The sequence below is a fragment of the Accipiter gentilis genome, chromosome 19 (genome assembly GCF_929443795.1).
Source record: "Accipiter gentilis chromosome 19, bAccGen1.1, whole genome shotgun sequence".
Lineage (NCBI taxonomy): Eukaryota > Metazoa > Chordata > Aves > Accipitriformes > Accipitridae > Astur > Astur gentilis.
In genome coordinates this window covers 4,131,676-4,155,291 of record NC_064898.1, presented here as the reverse complement: position 1 = coordinate 4,155,291, position 23,616 = coordinate 4,131,676, and the positions used below count along the sequence as shown (strand labels likewise).

Genomic DNA, 23,616 nt, shown 5'->3' with positions numbered 1-23,616 from the left:
AACTATATGAAGCAATAGCTAACATATTATGCTTGTAAAATAGTTAAGTATTTTCATTTGGCCTTTTTTGGTCTCTTCTGTGTAGGAACTGTTAATGATAATGTTCTATAGTATTCTGTTTGTTAATACCTCAGTCCATATACTTATCCTGGAGAAAGAAAGAAAGAATGAAGAGGATATGTCACCAATGGAGTAGGGTAAGCCGTCTGAAGCATAGCAACCAATGGGCGCTGCTTTCTAAAGGTTTGAAGCTGTACTGTTCAGAGCATCCCTACTGTGGGGAATACCCACTTCAAACAACATGCACAGCCTCTCAGGTAAGGCAAATAAACTTCACATGATAGATTCTTGCATGCTTCCTGACAAAAGCCTCAGCACTTGGCAAATTCTTGTGTGACTTCACAGCTCCGCCCATGTACCAGCTTACTTTAACACACAGCATAGCATGGATCCAAATCCCAGAGCAACCAAGGGGGTGATGCTCTGTTTTCCTGGTACTCTGCATAAGGCTCTTAACCCAAAAGTAACTTTTTAATCCGAATATAAGGATGTCCTTTTTCTGTGATTTTTTTTTTTTATTTATTTTCACACCTATTAATAGATCTGTATGCTTATAAAACATGAATGAAAAGGGAGCAGGCTTGGCTTTTGAGGTTAACATGAATTCCTCAAAAATCGTAATTGAGAAAGTTTGCTTTGATTGCTGGGAAACTACCATTACTGTCTGATGTTGATTAAGTATTCTTTGGATTTGGAAAAACACAAAACTGAGACTGAAAATAAATAATGCAAAGGTGAAGAAAGTAAATTAAGAGTTATAGTGCCAAGGTTATTGTAGACTTCTTAGTTCTGTTCACTTAGGTGTATAGATGTTTTCATCCTTTCACTTAAACAACTGGATTGTCCTAATGGAAAATATGAAATTTTAGGAAAATGAACACTTAGACTTTATTTACTTTGTATTTAATAAACTTAGTACAGTCAGGTAAGTGTACCATAAATGCTTTAAGATACAAAGTGATGGAGTTCAGGAACATTCAAATAATACTAAACCTTAAGTGTTCATGAATCTCAAATACTTTAACTTGAGTGATTATGTGTTGAGAATTTCCTCATAAACTTTTTTTTTTCCTTGTTGCTTAGACACAAGAAGTGTTTTGAATAAGGAAATCGGACAATAGTATTATGGCGCAAAACAAATTTAATGTAGGTGACCAGCTGCACATCACTAATTGGAAGTAGTGAAGAGTTGAACAGTTTTTAAGTAAATATGGAATTAGATTGCATGAACTCTCTGATGCCTAAGTGCAATTAATGAAATAAATACACTTGTAAAAGCAAAAAGATTACAAAGCAAGGAGGCAGTCTCTGGATTAAAAAAAAAAAATCAGTGTTTTTTCACTGGTTTGTGTATATAATATCAAAGGAACTGAATGTTATTTTTAAGTAGAGAAATGAAAATTGATATAAATGAAAATCAGGAGGTAGGGAATAGAGAAAAAGAAGCTAAGTTACTACTATTTGATCTGATAGCAAACCATCTGGCAATATGCTGCCAAATCATTATGTATCATTTATATGACTCAGTGCTAATTAGATGTGCACGGATTATGCAGACTCCGTGTGCTTTCAACATTGGTAGAATGTTTTAAAAATAACACTTGTAATATTAGTATGACATGTACTTGTTATGAATTTCTGACAGTAATCCAAGCCATTTTTCACTAGAAAATATCCCAAGGACTTCAAAGACTGTTCAAATTTTGACTTATGTAAAAAAAACCCACCACCCCCCAAATATAGTGTCACTATCTTCTGTACAGACACTAAGAAATTAATTTCTTTCTTTTTTTCACTTACGGAAAATATATTGACTAAGCAGTTAGGCCTGAACGGTATGAAAAGATAACTAACTAGATCGATATATCTATACTACAGGTTACAGTAAGCATGCTATGAAAGAACATGTAATAAAACATCTTTTAAAAGTGTGTATGCATGGTACTGTGCCTATGCATACACAAAGCCAACACTTGTATATTTTTTCTGAAAAGGAAGGTAGGTATGTTATTTCTCTGTTTGCATTGTCACAAAGTCAACAATTGCCACAAATGGAGCACTACAGAAGTTTCCTTTAAGTGTTTATAGCATGTCTATAGCTATACTTAGTCATACATTTAGAATAGCTAATTTATTCTATCTTAAACATGCTGCCACAGAAATCTGTTAATAAAATGTATTTTGAGAATTTAAAACTTCCAACTGTCTTCATATGAAAGCTACAAAAATCTGTTGGATAGAATATCAAATACGGAAAGTTAAAAATTGACAGGCTGAGTGATTAACAGCTCAAATTGCTCCCTTCTCAAAGGTGGTACATACAAAACTATGGAAATGATTCTTTTGAAGAAAAAAAAAATTGAATATGCTCGACTAAGAAATATTATGTGTATTCTGGAAGTTAAGGGCCTATGAAGGGAGCTTATTTATTTGTTAGGTAACCATAAGGTTCAGTTACGAATCTGGTGAAAGTAAGGCAGCACAAACCCATAGTTGTATAAAGGACTAACAAGCGGGATGAAAGAAGTAATATTTTAAAAACTATTAGAACATTCTACTACAAGGATATAGATCTTAACACAAGACAACTTTCTGTGATGTGGATGCTTGTGTAAATGTAAGTGTGGCTTCCTGTGTGTGGTGTCTTATATTTACATTTATAGATGATTTGGAAGAGTTGAAGATAGCTCCAAGAGCTGGTAGCATGCTTTATAGCATAGAAAGCGTGTTCTGCAAGGTGGTATAAACAATCCATTGTTTAGATTTACTTATAGACTTAGAATTACTTACACAAGAAAGAGGTATATGCTTATCAGAGCATTTTTTTTATTTTGGACATAGTCATGTAATGTTCCTCTAGTAGAAGGATGAGAGCAAAATTCAAAACAAAAACGAGATGTACACTTTTAACAGTGACTGTCAGAAATGATCTCCTGGTAAACTTTTCCAATATGATAAACTTGTTTGAATTCCAATAATACGGACAGTTACCATTCAAAAAAGTTACTGTCCTTTGAACACGGGCTAGATTCAGGGCTCTGTGGATGAAAACTGGATTGTTGTGCGAGAGATTTGATTTTAGTACTGTTGTAGTAAAGTCCATGCTCTCCTTAGAGCATGCTGAAGACCAGTCCCTGTGAGAGGCCCCAACTGGGTGGGCCCAAAAAGTAAGAAACTAAAATAATGAGGACCTTAGGAAAGTGCTGGTAAATGTCTTTTGACAGCTTGTCTGGATTTACCTGGGCTATGGTAATATCCATTTTACAGAGAATTCAAGCTGAAACAAAAGAAATACGCAACATTTGCCTGTTTTGAAATTTACCACATCAGTTAATCATGTGTCTGAGCCAAGCCTTGCCTTACAGATATGATTACTAATAAGCAATAAGGTTTGTTGGGTTTGGGGATTTTTTTGCTTGCTCTTTGAGCAATAAACAAGCTTATGTATAACTTCCGGACATTGGGTGGCACCATCGCCTCATGTAAGCCACCAGATAGATGCCTTCTAGTTTAAGTTTTACAGTGTTGGCTCAGCTCCCTTTTTTACTTTAGCAGAACAATATAAGGTAAGTCAAAAAGCAGAACTAGCAACTGCCTTTCTTTTATGTTTTTTTTAGCTTGATTTTAAGTAATCATCTTGCTTTAAACAGTCATGGAGTTTTGACCAAGAACTGATCTTGCTTAGTTTAAGGAACTGTTTGATTTCAAGTGCTGATCTACATATCTTCTGTGAAGCTCTTGACTGAACTAGAAAGATACTACAGCCAGTCTGCTTTTGTGTGTGTGTGTCCCAGCCAGCCTGTTGTGAAGCTGTGCACTAAATGTAAAAAGCAGGAATAGCACCTGGGTGTTTTATTGTCTTTAATAAAACTTCAGTGTAAAATGATTTTTTAAGTAAGAGCTGATTTGCATCAGTGACATGGCTGACATATTGGATACCATTATATGTTTCTGTAAGTGCAAGATCTCTTCTAAGTTTACTTTTAAGATGTATTTAGGTCTTTGTAATTGGATCTTGTTCTCCTTGCTGGCAGGTACCAAGTTTGTTCCAGATCAGGAGACGTTCGTATGTATGCCACTTTCGAATTTAATGTATTACTGGTATAAAAGCATATGACAAATACCTCTTTTAGCTACTGGTATAATTCTTTTTTTTCTGGGCTTCATTAAATTTGTTGTACAGAGCAAAATACTTGTATAGTAGGTAACAATAGATAACTAATAGCATTTTGCTATTAGATTAATTAAACTGTCAGAGACTGCATTTTGAAAATTGACTGACCACTTACACAGTATTTACTACTGTGGAACAGAATGAGCCAGCAGAAGGGAATTCAGTATTTGGGTTAATTTTTAGTTTATGGCTGTATTTGAGACAAAAGTACAGAATTAAGTTTTGCAGTTGTTTCAGAAAGTCTCATAGCAGAGCAATGTCACAGTTATATAGATCAGTGTTAGGACTGACTTAGCTGAGGGAAAACATTCTGATGACAGCTGAAAGAATAACAGTGATTTTTTTGGATTAACTCCTCCCAGCCCCCACCCCCATTTGCACGTATGTTGGCTGTTCAACCTAAAGATACCACAATTTTAGCATAAACAGAAATCTGCACAAAAGTATTTCTTATTCTTTGAAAATGTTGCCATCCATTTGAGTTATCAGAAACACTAACAGATTATGTATCAGTAGTATCTGCTATAAACTGCTTATGAACCTGCTATCTGCAAAGTTTGCACTGTTAAGCCCTATAAGGAATGCGTTTGTTAGAATCTGAACCAACTACAAAATTCAAGAACAGATTATTAAAGTAAATTTCTTGGATTATCTCTCTGTAATGCATAATCTGACCAGCTCTATTTGTTTATACTGCTGTAGAACTGATTGCAGTGCAGCTCTGCAAGTTCAAGGTCTTCCATTCTTCAGACGTTTAGAGACTCGCAAGTAAACTTGGAGTAACAGACGATCCAGTTTCAGAGCTGAAATATGCTATGAGAACCAGTGAGGATCAGTGATTTAACATTAGAAGAATCCTACATTTTTATTCCTTTTAGTGGAAAAAGAAATTGAAAAGAAACTTCATACTATTTCTCAAGTACTGAAAAATTAGGTAAGGACTTTCTGTAGGCCCATGAAGGATATGATGAGAAGTAATGCCCTAAAATTAAAACAAGGAAGATGTAAGTCAGACATGAGAAAGAAGCATTCTAGTCATGAGAAGTAAATACTGAGGGAGGCTTTTGCATAGCAGCTTCTAATGATGCGGCTTTCAAACAACTGTCAAAATGGTTTAGACCCAGTTCATTGTGTCTTCTGGCTGGAACTGGGAAGAAGATAGAGGAGGACTAGCAACTGGTTGAAGAAGTGATGTGCTGGATTGTATTTTTCTTTCCATAGGGGCTGCTCAGCTGATACTGTACCTTTTGGCTCCCACAGGGTTTGGAGCTCAGTGTCAGCCAGGAACTGGGAGTCAATGCCTTGCTCAGCTGAAAGGTACTTTTGATTTCAGGTGTCTCCATGGTTTGAGAGGCAGCCTGGGTCCTGCTGTGAGCAGATGTGATTGAAATGACCACTTGAGGTTTCTTCTAAGTCCTGTCTCATCTCACCCCATGATTTTAATATTGTACATTCTGTAGTAGATTAATCTGCTGGAAACAATACTTTGTCTTTCAAACTTATTATTCAGACCAAGGTCCCTGATCTGTTGCAGTAAATTCACTGCCAAATAATGGTGATGAAAAGACAAAATTGTTACTGATTTAGACAAGATCATTACCAACCATTGTGGGTTGACCCTCCACAACAGCTGAGCACTCACACAGCTACTTGCGCACTCTCCCCCCTCCCCCAGCATGACAGTGCATAAAGGAAGAACAAAAGCAAGAAAACTTGTGGGTTGAGATGCAGACAGTTTAGTAAGCAAAGGAAAGAGAGGGGGAAAGACCCAAGTGATGCCAATTGCTCACCACCTCTCAAAGCAGAGCAAAGTCCAGACAGTCTTTAAGCAACAGCCACCTTGGAACTCAACCCTCCCACCTTCTTCCAGCTTTTACTGCTGACCATAACTTTATATGGTATGGAATATGCCTTTGGCCAGTTTGGGTCCTAGCTGTGTCCCCTCCCAACTTCTTGCTCAGCTGGAGGGAAGGATAGCACCATCTTGGCTGCTATGCTTGAAGGTAGTTTACAGACCCAAAATTATAGATTGATTTTTGTCTGTAGGTATGTGCCAGATAGGTGTCATGCCATTTTCTATTCTTCTTCCTGTCATCTCAGAATAAGAGAATAATTTAGGCTGGGAAGGACCTCTTGAGGCCATCTGGTCCAATGCCCAGCTCAAAGCAGGGCTACCTCTGAAGTTGCTCAGGGTCCTGTCCAGTAAGTTCTGAATGTCTCCAAGGATGGAGATTCTTCAGCCTCTCTGGGCAAACTTGTCTCAGTGACTTTTTTGTTATATTCATTTAGAATTTCTCTTACTGCAACTTGTGAACACTTATTCTCGTGCTCTGCACTTACTGAGAAGAACTTTCTAGCTTTCCCTCTCTAGGTAATTGGTGACAGCCATTAGATTCCCCTTTAGTCTTTTTTCCATCTATCTTGAGCAATCTGTTACTTCAGACCTGCCTGGTACACCACATGTTCCAAGCCCTTAACCAACTTGGTGGCTGTCCATTGTCTTTGCTCCAGTTTGACAGTCTCTTTTGTGCTGGTGGGCCCAAAATTGTCCAGAGTACTCCAGGTGCTGCCTCCGAATAACAAGCAGAGGGTATTAATCACTTTTTTTGTTCTGCTGACTGTAGCACTGTTGTATAGTTGACCTTCATTATCACAAAAGGGCACTACTTTCTCACACTCAGCTTGACCACCAGAACTCCGAGGCCTTTTCCAGCAAAGCTGCTTCCTAGCCAGTCATTCCCCAGCCTGTTGGTATTATATGAGGTTATTCTGACCCAGGTGCAGAATTTTACATTTGTTTTTGTCGAACAATCTGAGGTTTCTATCAGCCCATTTTTAAAGCTTATCAGGGGCCTTTTGAAGGGCATCCCTGCCCTCCAGGGTTTTGACTGTTCCCTGATAGCTTGGTGTCATCTGCAAATGTGCTGAAGTGTGCCCTCCAGGAATTGTTTGGGACAGGGGTAAAAAAGGCCAGCAGCTGCCTGTATAGTCTGGAGTTGTTGGTGTGAAGGCAACTGCTGTATTTTATCACTCTCTGTCAGGTAGCTTCAGATATGAGGGCAGAACATAACACTATGACATCATTGTCAGAAGCTTTTTGGGGGTCTATAAGGTTTGGACTTGCTCCTGTTTTCTTACTCTACACCAGGAAATGTTCCTGGCTGATGATAACCATGAGAAGATGATTTGTCAATGTACTGGCCCTCTGTTAATCAGTCCATGCAACTTACTAGCTTTTTGACACCCTATGTGCTGGGATGCTGTGAGAGTATCCATGTTTGAAAGCTACTCCTATAGCAATGGCATTGGCATTTCTAATACCTCAACAAGACATGAGATTTCTCTCAAGTGTCATTAAGATAAGAACAAAGTATTTATCATACATAACATAGCTACAAAGGTTTACGGAGTCACAGATGACGAAATGAGAAAACTATGCCCAATCTAGTTATACTAAAATAAAATGCAGAGGTCTACCAGCTAGCGGGGATTTTCCAACCCTGCTTGTCCAGGGACATGATTATTGTGCACACCTGAGTTGGTTCACAGGACAGCTAAAGAAACTAGCTGTTATGTTCCTGCCATTGCTTAGAGTGTTCTTATCTAATTATAACCCCCTGCACTTCTTGGGATTACTGGCATTACAAGCTGTAAGACAGACATACCCCAAAGTCTTTGGTGTCGCCATCTTACAGGACGGATTTTTCCAGGGTCTAAAACCTAGTTCAGATGTTGCACACTGTTTGAACATCTCTGGATGTTTCTGTGACTACTTGTCTCTTCTACTCCCAAGGATTTATTTTTTTTTTATTACTGCCAAGTTGGGATGCCGTGACAACTTTTGAGTTGGTTCCTGAACTGTCATAGTTTGCAGTGCAGCTGTAATAAGATAAAATAAAATATGTGGAAGCCATTTGTGAGATATGGGACATTTTGAGGCAGTAATCCCAACAGCTGATGCAGGTTAGTCAATGCTTGAGTGATCACATCATTTACAGCCCATGAAAACAGCAGAAAAGTTACAAGACAAAGTCAGAGGACAGTATTTGACCATCCACTCCAGTGTTCCTTGAGCAGTTCAACTTGTTTTTTTCCTTGCCACCATGACTTAATACACAGTGGAGAAGGGTAGGTGATTATTTATACTGCTATTTATTTTCCTGTAGGGGGAATAGAAGCAGGGGAAAGTAGTCAATATGGCCACTAAGCTCTTTAAAATACATGGAAGCATTCTGTTCCCACGGTTTTGCTCAATTAAATCTCTTGCTGTTCATCTATACTTTGACTCTCAGTTGACAAGGTAATATTTTCATTGATAAAAAGACACTATCAGGTAGTTTAGGACTAATGTTTTGTATTTTCAAACAGCTGCACTTCAGCAGGGAAAATATGAAGACCTCAGATATGCTTGGTAGAGGCAGTACTGTGTCAGATGGAAGCAGCAGGAGACAAAACAGGAGAGTATCAAGTCTGACAGTTCTTTTAGGCAAGCTGTTCATTTGACCAAAGGAGTGGGCAATATGCCTTTGGCTTATAATTGAGACTGAAAAGCTTCAGTCCTCTGCATCTGCCTGTGGAAGTATTACCCTTGTTTCTCCTTGACTGTGTGTAGTACAAAGATGGGAGCGTAAATCATCTTCTGCTTATCACCCGACAGTTGCAAGAAATCAAAATAATGCATTTTCCCCTTGGTTTTAACCTGGCAGCTATTTGTCTGCAGATACCAATTCTGAAAAGAGTTTATACTATAGCTTTTCAGGAGTGTTGTACTAAAAATAATTCATAACTGAATCTTCCTGTCAATATCATATGGAATTAAATAATTTCAAGTCAGTTCTGAACTAGATAAATTTCCAATCAAATTCTTTAATTTTAAAAGTAATCTGATAAAGTAAAACTGGAGATGACACTAAGCTTCCAAAAGTAGAAAAGGAAAACTTTGTAATTGCACATAATTGAATGTTACAAAATATTAATACTAACTTAGGGATAATAAGGTCCTTTCCACAGGACTCTGACATTCTGAATTCCTTCTCTGATATGATAGGTTAGTATAGTAATTTTCAGGTAGACTGGATAATCTTGTAATAGTGGGGTTTTTTTGACAGATTAGATATACTGTAGTTAGAACAAAGCCAAAGAGGAGGTAGAAGTTTAGGAGTGCAGAATGACTAAAGCCAACATGGTGACTTTGTGGGGAGAATAAAGACCTGTAGAGAACATCTGAGAATGTTCTAAGATCTCGTCAGTGAAATTTAATGTCTGAACCAATATGGCAAGAAAGAAGAAGAACCAGATTCTGCAACTAAACTATGATCCTGTGGGAAGGAGGAGGGATAGCCAAGTTACTGACTGAAGTGGAGGAAAAGAAGTGGGAAAGGTTTCAGGCAGGGTTGGGGAGAGGGAGGGAATTTAGTTCCTAGGCTCACCTACCAAAGGATTCCAGATTCCAGGCTTGCATCTCCCCCACAGACCTGTTGATTTACTACTTCTGTGTGGTTTAAACCACAAATTTAAGACATATGAACTTGACAAAGCTGCACCTCTAGGTTATATTCTTTATGCTACCTGAATAATAAGCATAACCGTTTTAGGTTTCCTTCATGCTGTTTCTTTAAGATTATGCATTTCAGAAGGTAAGCTACACCTGGAATCTGGCAATCTGGAGGCAACAGATTTTCAGTGATGCCTACGAGAATGATCGGATCAGAAATTTCAAGCTGTGGTCTATAAGGGAGATTGAAGCACTGACATCGAAGTGGCTCTTTTAAGGCACTCTGGGGGTCTGTGTCAAGTTCCACAGTTTGATAGATTTCCATGGCTTAGTCAAAGATGGTGAAATACCTGTGAGCTTGCCCCTCCTCTGAGTGTATATACTCTGCCTCTGGGACAATCCTATCATGAACTCCAGAAAATATGCCACATAAGGTATTTTCAGTGTTTCTGTGCCAGATGGCAGAGAGGGGCTGTTAAGCAGGCATTATTTGCCCCATAGGAAAGGAATTGTCTTTGATCCATCTTTACAATTTTCTAAGAATCTGTGACTGATCACTTCATGCCCAGTGTTTTTCCAGGTCCTTTCTAAAGAATGTGTAATCTAGTAACAGCAGTGCCTATCATGAGAAATTGCTTGGTTGAACTCTATCCCCGGGACTCTCTGCTAGCCCCAGGCCAATTTTCTGTGAAGCTTTGATTGAATGCCCTAAGACTTACGTCAAAATGGAGTCCTCAAATTTTAATTACGAGCAACTGCTTTCCACATTAACCCAGGAAGGAGAGAGCCTAAGCTCAGACTACACTGTGGGCTACCCCAAGGGTTGACTGGAGCACTGATCTCCATCAGTGGTTTGGCTGTCAGGCTTTTACAGCATCTGTCTGCTCTGATACTGCAACTTTATCAGTTCTTCTGAACAAGAAGGGGCAAGTCCCAGGCCACGTGTCACTGACCGAGTCCTGTCTACAGCGCCCAGGGCTTTCCCCGCTACTGCACATTTCTCCTGGGAAGAGCAATTTAGAGTGGTCCACATGGGACAAGGGAGTGTAATTAAGAGCTGAGCAACGCAGACTATCAGAGCTCCCATGCTCAAGCTCACTGCCTAGCATTTGGCAAATATTGAGGTACTCCCAGGGTATCAGCTGGACATTGTGATGTTAATGGAATGGAACCATCCTTGAATTACTGTCTTGAGTAGCTGCAAGCTGAGAAACTGTTTCCAGGTGCATGTTGTGATTCAAAAAGGAATCGTGGGATTCTGAACTCATTTGGATTGGTTTTGCTGATTTCCGCAGGATTAGTCATAGCTTAAAGTTAGGCCCCTGCTTATGTAACCTGCTGAGCAGGACAGAGAGGTCAAACTGCAGCAGCCTGAGGAAGAGCTGGAGCAGACCTCATGTGATTCCCGTCTCTGCCGAAAAGGCCTTTCTGCCTCGTCCATTGCAAGAAGCCACACCAGTACAGTGTCATTCTTGGATTGGTTAAACATTTTTCAGATGGCTAATGTAAGAAAGTAGTTCCAGTCAAGTTCTCTAACTCAGTAATTGCCATTGTGTCTGGTTCATAATTTCTCTTTTCTCCCATATTATCGTCCTTCTATAGCAACGGATGACAGAGCCATCGGAGTATCCTGAATTGCTGCTGGGTTGCCTGCGCACAAGGGCAAACCACCCTTGAACCACATGGCAGCCTGGCCAGTCTCAAGTGGATGCTGTTGCCATCCATCTCTGAACTTCTCCCACTGTTCCTTTTTCTCTGAGGTGGCAATCTGAGCATTTTGTTCTGAGCTAGAACAGCTGGCTGTCCCTTGGTTTGTGTAAAGGGATGGGTGAATAACACGTTAGCCCAAATGGCACAGCTGGAATACAAGTAGGGTTTGTATATATGGTGGAGTTTATGCTTGGTAAAATACAAACACTTGCCGTAACTTCAAGCTTATTTCTCCATTGGGACTCCAGATTCTTTGACTTCTTCTAGCCTCTTTAATGAAAAAGGTTAAAATAGTGACACTGAGTCTATGAAAAGGTGTAAGGACTTAAAGTTACCATGTGAATGGTCCTGTTGATCTCTTAACTATGACCAAAATCATAGGTGAAAAAGTTGTCCCCATTCCAGTTACTGACAATTTTCAGTTGACAAAATGTTGCTTTGTCTCTCGCATCAGATTGTCAAGCTGAAGTAAATCAGCAAAGCTTCCACAAATCCATAAGAAAAAACAACCTCAGAAGTTCTACAGGCCTCATAATCCCACAATTTATAATACAATACTAAATGTTATTAACTAAAATGTAGTAAATTTGATGCAAAATTGCTGTAACATACATGCTATTATAAATATTTCAAAGGACATAGTCATTTGCTTTATGATTTTTATTACTCTCTTTTTCAGAATGTCCGGGTTTACTTTTCATTCTGGAAAAAAATGCTGGGGTTTTTTGCTGGTTTTTTTTTCCTCCTAAAAATCTCACCTGTGATGAATAATGAATTTTAAATGTTTAATTGTGTTTAATATCTGTAAAAGATAGCCTACCAGGACAAAATAAATTTGGTATGCATAACTATATGTACATATATCCGACAGGATTTCTTTGTATTTGCAGCCTCCCTTGTTAATCTGAGAGGTCAGGCAACAACAGTGCTACATTCGTATTAATTATAAATGTAAGATATATGTAACACTGTAAGGAAAGGAAGCTTGGAAGCTTGGTGGTGTGCTGAACCTTTGTGTTCCTTACCAGAAAGTGCAATATTTTCATCCTTCCTGAGATGGAAATTCTCAGTGGGGTAGTTAGAACAACAAGCAAACACAATCTGAGTTTGTATGTAGAGTAGAATTCAAGAAAAAGATTTATTTCCTCCTTCTTCCTCCCAGCCTCAAATATAAGATTTAAAACACTTAGGTGCTATTTTTCTTAACGGTTGGAGAACATTAGGTTTCATGTTAGAGTTCCATATTTCTAGGGAGGTTTTTACAATGAAATTTCTCTTCTATTTGTGAGAAACCAAAACATTGATTACATCTCCGCAAAAGGTTGTTGGTTTTTTTCCTTACTGACTTGCTGCATGGGGAAACATTTGAACATGGGTATATCTTAACCATTTTGAAAGAGAAAAGTCTTATGTTTATCCCAGCTGTTGTGGGCATGGTCTTTGAGACATGAATACTTATGGAAACCAGCACAGAACAGAGAAATGGGAGAAAGGGCAAGAAACACTGCTGAAACTTATAAGGAAAAACAAGCAAACGCAGATACATGTGTTAATCAGAGGGTTCCATGCCTTTTATATTGTTATAGATATGGAAATGGAAGGAAAACTTAGCACTTCTTTTTTTTCCTGCTAATGAGCACACACATAGAATGAGAGAGAAAAATGTAGTACGAAAGTTTCTATTTCATTTGCATCAGAATTATTATTCTTGAGGCCAGTAACTTAGTGAATCAGAATATCAGCAACAAGCAGTTGTTCTGTAAGGCAAATAAGCTGTGGTTGCCGACACTTGTGTCCCATTTCCCCTCTCTCCAACCCCCTGCGATATAAGGGGGGTAGCAAACACATAAAGCAAGTCTAATACCCCAAGGAAGTCTGGCTAATGTATTTCTACTGAGATAGTTTTAAAGAAAAGTGTGAAGTCTGCTACCAAATTACAGTGATATAGATGTTCTTGCTTGAACTTGCAGTGAGAGTGAGTGTTTATCACTGTGAAAAGATTTCCATTCATCTTCAAAATCACCTCTCTGGCATACTTAAGGTACCCTATTGTAACCACTTGATCTGTCAGGAAAAGAAAGGAGTAGATCTAAAAACTGCAGAGTTTTGAGGAAATGTCCAAGCTGGTTTCCATGCTTTTGGCCTTACTGGATTAAAAATGTGGGAAGTTTATGGCACAAACTGGACATTGCACCATTTGTCTCCAGTGAGATCTGCGCATACTGAATGGTTGGCTTGGTAGGAGAGGTCTCTGTGGAAAGTGTTTGATGAGAAAATGAGTACTTATAGACCTGGCTGGAATTCATGTCTATGTGTACTCAACGTGTGAGGAATAGTTGCCACGGGCCACCAGGTGTTTTGTCAAAATCGTGTTTAAGGGCAAAGGGGAAGCACGCCTTATATGTAAGTAAACGCAAGAATTTCTTGTTACTATAGTTGAAATGTGAAGAATCTAATAATTATTAATACAAATCTAACTGCTACAGAAAAAGAAAGAATGACAGTGCAGTGAAAATGTTATACACACTGCTGGGTTTCTGGTGCTTTTCCCGCTCACCCTTCTGTGGCTCCCCTGGGTTGGAAGGTTGGCAGGTTCATTCTGGGGTGTATGGGGCTGTCACAGCAAGCTGTCGGCACGTGGAGGGCTCCGCTGGGACAAACCTGACGTTCGTGTGTGTGGCTGCTTCTTCCTTGCTCCAGGATCCCTGTGGGGTCATTTTTTGTTTGCTAAGAAGCTTTTACACTCCCAATCATTCTTCGTTGGTCTGCAGCTCTGTTACATCCAAATTTACTGTCTATATTGTGACATTTATGCATGTTTGGTACCACTTTGTTCTCTGTGTGATCGCTAAAACCAGTTTCATGCGGCTCCTTTAACCTGTTGCATTTCTTTAACCAACTATGGGCGAGTTGTTGGTAGCTGCGGAGTCTCCAGTGCCGAGGTTGCGCCCACTCGTGTCGTGTGTCCATGCTCTGTGCTGACCCGCTCCTGGTCACACGGGTAGTTACGAAGTGGCTGTCTGGAGGCGTAATGTGCTTTTTTGGGGTAACAGTTTGTGAGGGTTGTTTTAGAGATGACTAGGCCACTTGTTATTGTGGAGCAGGTTCCTGCCAGAGTGCTGGGTATCATTTGACCGACAATATATAAATTTATTTGTGAGAGGAGAAGGATGAAGCTAATAACCAAAAAACCCCTATTTTATCTAAATTGGACAACCTAGAAACCTCGAAGGGGGACTCTCCGTGGAGTTAATAATCCAGCACTGAGACTTAAAGACATTATTGTTTTGGGTAGCCGATGCCGGCTGATCAATAACGGCTACGGAGAACTAGGCTGAACGAGGATTACTTTGGGTTGGCTATTTAGTCCAAAACCACGAACAGGGCTGTGGGAGCTCCGGCTGCCCCCGGGAGGGCCGGGGGCCCGCAGAGCGGCCGGCTGCCGCGGGCTGCGGGGCGCGGCGGGAGGCCGGAGCCGGCGGGGAGGCGCCTGCCCCGCTGCCGCCCGCCAGAGGGCGCCGCGGTGGCCGCTCCGCCTTCCCCTTCCTCCCGGCGCTGGCGGCCGGTCCTGCCGGGCCCTGGCGGGGCGGAGGGAAGGGACGGGAAGGGAAGGAAGGGAAGGAGGGCGGGCTGGCGGCGGCACCGCCACCAGCCGGAGGCCGCTCGCCCGCGCTCCTGCGGCAGAGGCGGGCAGCCGGGAGCGCCGTGCCCCTCTCCTCGTCCTCCTTCCCCCCCCTCCCCACCACCATCACCCCGCAGCGTGCGGCTCGGCGGCCCTTGCCAAGATGTCTCGGGAGCCCGGCTGCAACCGCTGGCTCCTTTTCGCTGCGTGCGCCCATCTCTTCTTCCTTCTCCCGCCGCTTCGCACCCGGGGTGAGTGGCCGGGGGCCGGGCCGGGACGCCATGGCGCGGTGAAGGGAGGAGAGCCGGGACGCTCGGCCCCTCCGCGGAGGTGGTGAGGGGGAGGAGGGCACGGGACAGAGCTGTAGAGCTTTGGGGCGCCGGGGGGGGGGTGGGGGGGGTGTACCGGAGCCGCCGCCGCTTCCTCACCCCTCTGTCCCGCCCCGTGAGGGGCAGCGGGCGGGGAGGCGGGAGGTTCCCCTTCCCCCGAAGTTTGTTGGAGGGTTGGGCTGGAGCGCGGACGGGGCAGCGCGGGCTCCCCTCAGCGGCCCCGGCTCTGAGGTGCCGGTAGCGGCCGGCGCCGGGACCGTTTCCCGCCCTCCGGCCCCCGCGAACGGCGGTGTGTGGGGACGGCCCTCTCCCCCGGGGCGGTGCGGTGCAGGGGAAAGCCCCCGCTGAGGTAAACTTGGTCCTGGTGGGGCCAGCCGCTCGGGTCAAGGCAGTCTTCATTAAACAGCTAGCTAAAACCCACCGCGAAGCCACTCGTGCTCGTGTTTGAAATAGCGCCTTACTGACGGGGTGTTGCTGGGGGGGGGAGGTGGAGAGGTAATACCGCCCGGTTAAATGTCAGCGTAGAGGAAAGATAAAAAAATCTCACTGCTGTATTTTAGAGACGCTTCTAATGCGTCTAGGCAGGTGCGAGATGATTAAAAGAGAAGGGTTAGTAACGTGCCAGCAGTTGGATCGCTGCAGGCTCTTGGAGTTAGGGGCTGTTGCAGTGTGTGTAAGAGGCAGAAATAAATGTTTACATCTGCTCTGTTTCTCCTTATTTCTGCTCCTGAATGTTTCCATCTCTGTCAGCATAGGCTTGTCGGTTTGTTCCAAGCCTTTGGATTTGATTCTCTCCCGCTGCTGTGGCTTGTGGATCAAAATCTGGCAGGGGAAACCTGGTACAAATAAATCCTGTTTTTAGTGAAGTAAAACTGTGATATTTTGATTTTTCTCTTGTAAAACACTTTTTATTTCACCTACACAGCTTGGTTTTTGGAGCAGTCCTAACACTCTACCGCTCTTCCTGAATACGTATTTCATTCTTTCTGGGATGAGTAGTTTTGCTCCAGTGCTTCAGCAAGGTACTATAGCACTTGTAACCTCAAACAGATTGTAATCACAGTCCGAGAATAGCAGCTTCAGTTTTCCTCATGTGTGTATGTATATTTATTGTACATACAGGTAGAAGGCAGAAATGGAAGAACTTGGGTTCTTGCTTGTGCAATTACCTCTTGTTTAGTAGCTCTCGATTAAGCTTGTATAGAATTTTTTCACCTGAAGCTTATTGCAGTATCATGGCTTTCTTGTGGTTTTTAAAATATCGTTTTATATTAAAGTCCTTTCTTTCATAAATACCCCATGCTTTTGAGATGACCAGGATAGTAAGTTTGTAAAACAATCAGCTTTCTCTTGGAAAACAGAAATAATTTGGATTGCATTTTACAGAAGAAAACAGCTTGTCTGTTGGTAGTTAAGTCATTTCATAAATTCCAGCTTTCAGGTGGCAGCTTGCAGAATGGGAAAACATATTCGGATAATTTTGTTTGGTCTAACTTCTAGAAAATCAGAAGGGATAATGATGATGCTTTTTCCTCTACTGTTTTTTCTTTGCTCGCTTTTTATAAAGGTACTGGTGTGCACAGCGCTCGTTTAGACATTTCGGTGGTTCACAGTGGTGATTTCAGCTGCCTTCTTCCCATATGTGCCATTAGCTTAAAGAAATTTAGTAAAGAAATAAAATGAGTTGCTTTTATTTTATGAAAAGCTTCAGATGCTGGAAATTTGCTTGCATCATCCCCTCCTCTTCCTCCTCCCTCTTGCTCTCTCCCTGTTTTGGATTGATAAATCTGTAAGTCTTCATTCTTACCTGGCTAGACCGGGGTCTTTGATGCTGCTAAGGTAGCAACAATGAAGAAATACTGTAAAAGCTTGCATATAAATACATGAAACTAATTTATTTTGCTTGCTAGTGCTCCCAGGCTGTCTCATTATCTTCCATGATCTTCCATCCTGTCTCTTTGACTGACAGCATCAGTGCAGATTTTCTCTGGAATTGTGTCAATCCATAGAATATTATGTTCTCTGAAAACTTGGGAGGGGGAGGAAACCCAACCAACCCCCAACCAAAACAAAATTAGGCCTTTCATTAAATTATAATTGGAAGTATAAAGAAATTCTGCTCTAAGTATTTTGTTTGCCGTGTACAATGTAATCAATGGCTTTCATTACTTGAAGTGGTTATTATTAGTCATGGTTTTGCCATACATAAGTCATAGAATCATAACTTTTTTGTAGCTCATTGAAACTGACCCACAGCCCAGTGAGGTGATTGGAATGACTCTGGGGTCAGTCAGCCTTGAATCAGACTGTAAAAGAGGAAGATAACAGAAGTATTGCCTTTCTGCCTCAAAAGGATTTTGTCTGGGGAAGCAAAAGAGTTAACTCGTCAGTTTTTAACATCCTTTGCACTTAGAGGACGTATAATTGTGTTTGGAAGTTGTTTACACTCAAAAAGGTAGTACTGAAGAAGGAGTTACTTCTACATTTTTAATGTGGCATTATATATATTTATATAGTATCTTGTATTTTAGTACTACAGTACTTGCATCCAGTTTCCTAATAGTTTGTTGGCACGTATTCCTGCAGCTCGGCTGCTGAACAATGAAAGTAGATGGCTTGAGTTTTAGTTTCTAGTGTTATAAGCAAGTCTATTTACTCACCAAAATTTTAATGGAAATAATGGAACACTTGAGAAAAATAATTGAAAGGAATTGAAGCTGCTTATATTACATTCTCTGATTAAATTTCCAGGTTTTGAATGGATCCAAAAATGTTGTCTAGCTTTTTCAGTGGATTTTAGTCCTGTCTTCAAAAGAAATAAAGATGAGTGATGTAAATAAAGAGCTTTAAAGTCTCTCTAAAATTTCTTTCCTTTTCTTACCTATCCTCAGTTCTTGAGCAATTAGGAAAAGGAGGAGAGGACTGGCAATTGACACATTCAGCTTCTGTCTGCTTGTGCCAAGTGATGTGAATAGCTACTTCAAAGTACATAACGCATTAAGTAATGAAGTGACAAATACAAAATTATGAGTTACATTTAAGACAGTGCCTTGCTGGTTTTTTCTGCTTTAGATAGCTATGTTTGTGGGAGATCATACAGTTAATCACCCTAGTCTTTTTGGTTACAGTGGTGCCTCCACAGTTTGAACTTTTACCAGCTAAACAGTTCCTTCTTGCAGTATATTTTCTCTGTGCTCTATGGTAAGTCAGTGGTCCACCTGAAGTATGCTTGTGTTGCATCAAGAAACTCAAAGGGGCTGGAGGAAATTCTGGGTTTAGCAAAGGTACCTCTAGCTCCAGAGATTCATGTGTGTCTTGGGGAGTTCTAGACTGAAAGAAATCTGTTGCAGTTGTCTGAATTAGTAATGATGTTTGGACATGAAAAGTTAGTTTTTTTATAGTAGCATTTGATGGCTCCCAGATACAGGTCATCCTCCTTTGTGCATGTGTACTTTACACACAACAAAAAGATGCCATTGCCACAGGGAGTTTACAGTTTCTACAACTGATCTGGTCATGAGCTGTACGTTTCGTTCGAATTTTTCTATCTGTGGTCCAGTCCTGGGCACACCTTTTTCAGAAATCTCTTGGGAGTGAATTGTGGGTGGATGAATTAATCCTAGGGATGTCCACTTGCACCCAGGCACTGTAGTTCCCACCTACCCTGTGGCCCCTTTGTTGATAAGTCATATGTCAGCTAGACGTACCACGTTCTTCTCATGCCACCCTTTCCTCAGTAAATGCTTGGAAGAGGATATTTATTTCCAGGCTGAGAGATCAGGTTGCTTAGCCAGAACAGTCTTGGCCATGTGTTAGTTAAGACTTGAACTTACCCCACAAATGCATCCCAGTTTACTTCTGAAGACTGCTTTACTTGTATCAAATTATGTGCGTGTAACAGATTTGCTAATAAGGTAGTACGGGGGCCATGGCATATTTGTTGCTAAAATTAATTCATACAGTCTGCTGGAGTGAAAAGCTTTATTATTATTGGGTGAAGACTTTTGAGGCTTTTTTGTGGTGTCTTCAGGGGTCTGCTAGTCTGTTCAGTGAATGGTTCTTCAGTAGTTCAAAAATAATCTGAACAGTTCTTGTCTTATCATTAAAATGTATTAGCTGGGAAAAGTCTTCCTGGAATATTTAATGTAAAAGATACCAAGTCATTTTAATATGTTTATTTGTTGGAAAAGAAGGGGAGGCTGCATGACTGAAATCGCTGGGAATAAGAATAATGGTACAGAGAAAGACTTTAGCATTCATCACAGATACTGGTTTGTTTAATAAATGATGTGTGTGAGTGTCAAAGTTGCACTGTATGTCAGGGCAGCTGCAACAAAAGTCATTTTTAGCTAGGCATATTCAGTCTACTGCTGTCCTCAACCATACAGAAAGATTGATACGGGAGATGGTGCAGGAGAGCTGGTTGATTTTCAAGGTTCACCTCCTACCAGCTCATAAATGGTCCTTCCCCACATGCAGGAAGCAAGCAAAGATGTCAGGAGGTCCACATGCATGAATGAGGAGCTGCTGACAAAACTCAGACATAAAAAGGAAGCACACAAGAGACAGACACAGGGTCAGGTCACCCCAAGAGTAATATGGAGACACCGCCTGAGAGTGCAGGTATGCCGTTAGGAAAGCCACAGTCTACCTGGAGTCGAATCTGGCAAGGGATTCAACTTGTGAAAGGCAAGAAAAAGGGCTTCTACATGTGTATTAGCAGCAATTCTTTTTAGAAGCAGTGTGGCATGGGTTATTGAATGTTATGGAGAGAGAGGCAGCATCTCTTGTCAATCACAGTTGTCTCGGGTCTCGTGTGCTGTTCCTCAACTGCGTGTTAAAAACTGAAAGTCCTGAAAATTCTGCTTGCATTCAGTTTTGTGAATAAACCAAATTTATGAGGTGATGCTTCTTCAGGTTAATACTATGTAATTAATACGTTTCCCAGAATAAGGGTGGTTTGTGTTGATCTTGTAATTAGGATCGTGTCAAGTAGAAGAGGTGGATCTGGTTTGTGTAGGGGAAGATATTCCTTATCTGGAGCTGTAAGTACTGTTATGTTGGAAGAGAAGGAGGAAAATGATCAGAACATGCTGTCAGCAAGGGGTATAATAGGCAGATTGAGGTATTCTCTGTGCACTTTTGAACTAGAAGTGCAAAACATTTACTTGAGGACAGCATTGGGGGGGGACACTCCTACTTGTGCTCTGTTTTCTTCTTCCTGGCTAAATGTCTTATTGAAATGTGGCTATGGTCAACATGAGTCTACTGCGTTAGAATGATTGGGGGTGGTCTGCATCTAGTGGTGTGAGTTGAGATTCAAGTTAGTCAGGACCTGCGATGTCATTGTGAAACTCAACTCTTAGACACTTGATGAAATTTGGTTTCCAGCTGAAAGAGCATAGGGGTATCAGTAGTGAGAGATGGAGCACCGCAGGCTTTGGACAATCTTGTCTTCTTGCTTTCCTACATTACCAATTTCTAGCGTGTCAAAGGAATTGATGTTTGCTAGCAATTCACTTTGAAATCAATTTCAAGGAATAAATAATTTAAACTTGAAGTGAGACACTCCACTTGAATCTGCTGATACTTTTTTTCTGCCCCAGTTTTTAAGAAAAAACATCTATTTGACCATGATGAGTAGTATCTTGAGTTTCTTCCAAATTATAGCAATTTGCTTTCATTTGCATCTCTTTAGTACCTTTAAGAAAAAGACTCCTTATGAAGAATCTTAGCAAAGCTTTCTTATGTTAAATGGAACTACTTTTACAAACAAGCAAGCTGAGACAGATTGAGTAGATGACTACATCAACAAGGGAAAAAAAAAATCATTCAAAACCAAACCAAAGAAGCCTTTTTTATGATTATTTTTCTAATACAAACCAGAAGTGTATGCATAGGATGGTGTCAGTATAAAAGGTTTAAGATAATGCTAGGTCTGTGCAAATTAGCAATTACGGGTCTCTGTTCTTTTTGTAAGTGTTTATTTGGGTCTCCTACATATTAACAATTTTGACTGTTGTTCAAAGACAGCATTCAAAGCGTATGACAGCAATCTTCAAGTTTGATAGAAATTTCCATCAGCTGCTGTTTGTTCCTGTGGTTCCAAGTGAAGCTTTGGTAATCCAAACTTTGAACCTAAAGATAGAGTGGAATGCAGATCTCCCATGTCATAGCACTTTATATTGTTGTCAAGTGAACTACTGGACTGAACAGATTTGATTTTTTTTTTTTTTTTTTTTTTTTCCCCAATGGGATTTATTTGCCTTGAAGCCAAGATAAATTGGCTTCACATCAAAGAGTGATCTTTTCAGTGATGTACGGGAATAGAATTGTCAGGCAGCAAATGTTTAAATTCTCTAAGAACGGACTGTCTCATGTTCATAAAGATTATTACCAATATAGTATCATTTAATGTAAAAATCTACCTAAATATTTTTTTCTTTTGCTGCAGAACTTTGTCAAGTGTGAAAATGAGCTCCTATAATATGAAAAAAAGTCTGTTTTTTCTTTCAGCTTTTGCTGTAAGTGTAGTTCCTGAAGGTGCAGAAGATGAGACTGAACTACCAGTGCTGCAGGTAATAAATTTTAATTGCCAGAGCAGGAACATTTTACAGACATTATAAAATCATCTAGAAGAGACCAGAGCAGAAAGCCTAACATCTGTGGCATTGATTAGTTTGATCACTGACTTCAGTGGTACTAAATGTCATATAATGTCTTTCTGTTCTGTGTGGCATATGAGAGACCTTTAATGGGACACAAGTTACATGTAGCTTTACTCTTCTGGTGTTACTAGGTTCTTAATTTTATCCTATGGATTATTAGAATTATGAGAATAAAGTTATACTTGGCACTTTTGATTTCTTTCTTATGCTGGTTTTTCTGACTTATGTTGACATTTGTATTAAGAGAATTAGATTTTGGGGGTTTTGTTTTGGAACAAAATTATAATTTAGGAAACAACTTTTTTACTTTTTTCCAGCATTAGCTGAAGAGTGCATCAGAAAATTACAGTAAAAAAAAACTTGGCAATTTTGCATAGCTTCTACAAGTTGATAGTGTTATTGCTGTTAAGAATACGTTTTGAGTATATAGCCTTTATTAGTTCAGAGACAGGGTTTGCTTTCTTCTTGGTTTTGTTAAATATATAATATATTGAGAGGGAAGTGGCTGCCTCTCCACTAAATTAGCATTATTACCTATTGCTACCCAAGTCATGGCTTAAGTAAAGCTTGCGTATGACATTTAAAATTAACAGATTAGAAGAACTAATGGTCAAAGCTAGCCCTACTGTTAAACAGGTGTTAGGTGTGTATGCATGTATGTCCTTTAACAGACTTCTGTCTACCGATTTTTTGATATGTAAATATTTGTAACAGATATCTGTGTACATATAAAAGAGATTTAAGGAAGGAAAATGAAAAAAAAAAGTACTGGAATGAATCAAGAGTTAGAATGTAGAACTGCCATTTAGATCTAGTAATCTCGCATCAAATGCAATAGAAGTATGGTCAAAGATAAGTGTTTCTAAATAGTTTTTTGGTTTTGATGATGACTGCTATACCTACAGTATTTTTCATAAATGAAAAAGATCCCTATTGCAAACTGCTGATCTGCTGCAGTGTCTCTGGGAGACTAGGTAATGTAAGTTGCTGTTTGTCAAATTCCATTACTGTTTCAATCCAGCTGTTTAATGTTATCATTCTTACCTGGGATATAATTTATGAAGGCTTTCCTACTATTTTAGAGGTTCAAAACCTTCCCTCAGATGAAGTCAGAGGTGCATCCTTGAACTCTTCAAGCCAAAATCTTTTTTTTTTCCTTTTTTTTTTTTTTTTTAACATTAACAGGAACGTAACAGGCAACAATTGGTTTGTTTTCTGTTTTAATCAAGGCAATTGTAGAATATGGCTTGTTCATCACAGTGTACCACAAAACATACTTTTTTCTTTGCTTAGAAAATTAAACTTCCCATGTTGTTTATGATATAGGTTAACTTAAAATGTGATGTATATTACGCTGTAAGATGGTGGCAGTACTGTGTATATTCAGCAAAATAACTTAGTCTTACAAGAATTTTTTTAAACTTTATTGACCCAGTCACCAAAAAAGGGTCATAAGCATGGATGCAACGCAGTCATTCTTGAGAAGGTTTTACAGATGGCTACCAAGGAAGTTGGAGCTTATGCATTTCAGTGTAAAAGTCAGACCTGGGCAGAGGGAG

General features: G+C 40.2%; 1 protein-coding gene across 2 annotated transcripts in view; it reads left to right on the top strand.

Annotated features, from left to right (window-relative positions):
* Positions 1 to 15,046: 15,046 nt before the first annotated feature.
* Positions 15,047 to 23,616, top strand: part of B3GLCT (beta 3-glucosyltransferase) — a 67,695-nt gene continuing 59,125 nt past the window's right edge. For both annotated transcript variants that reach the window (XM_049822929.1, XM_049822928.1), the window contains exons 1-2: positions 15,047 to 15,311; positions 21,906 to 21,967. In XM_049822929.1, coding sequence (XP_049678886.1) covers positions 15,224 to 15,311; positions 21,906 to 21,967 — 150 coding nt within the window. In that variant the 5' untranslated portion in view covers positions 15,047 to 15,223. The remainder of the gene's footprint in view (positions 15,312 to 21,905; positions 21,968 to 23,616) is intronic.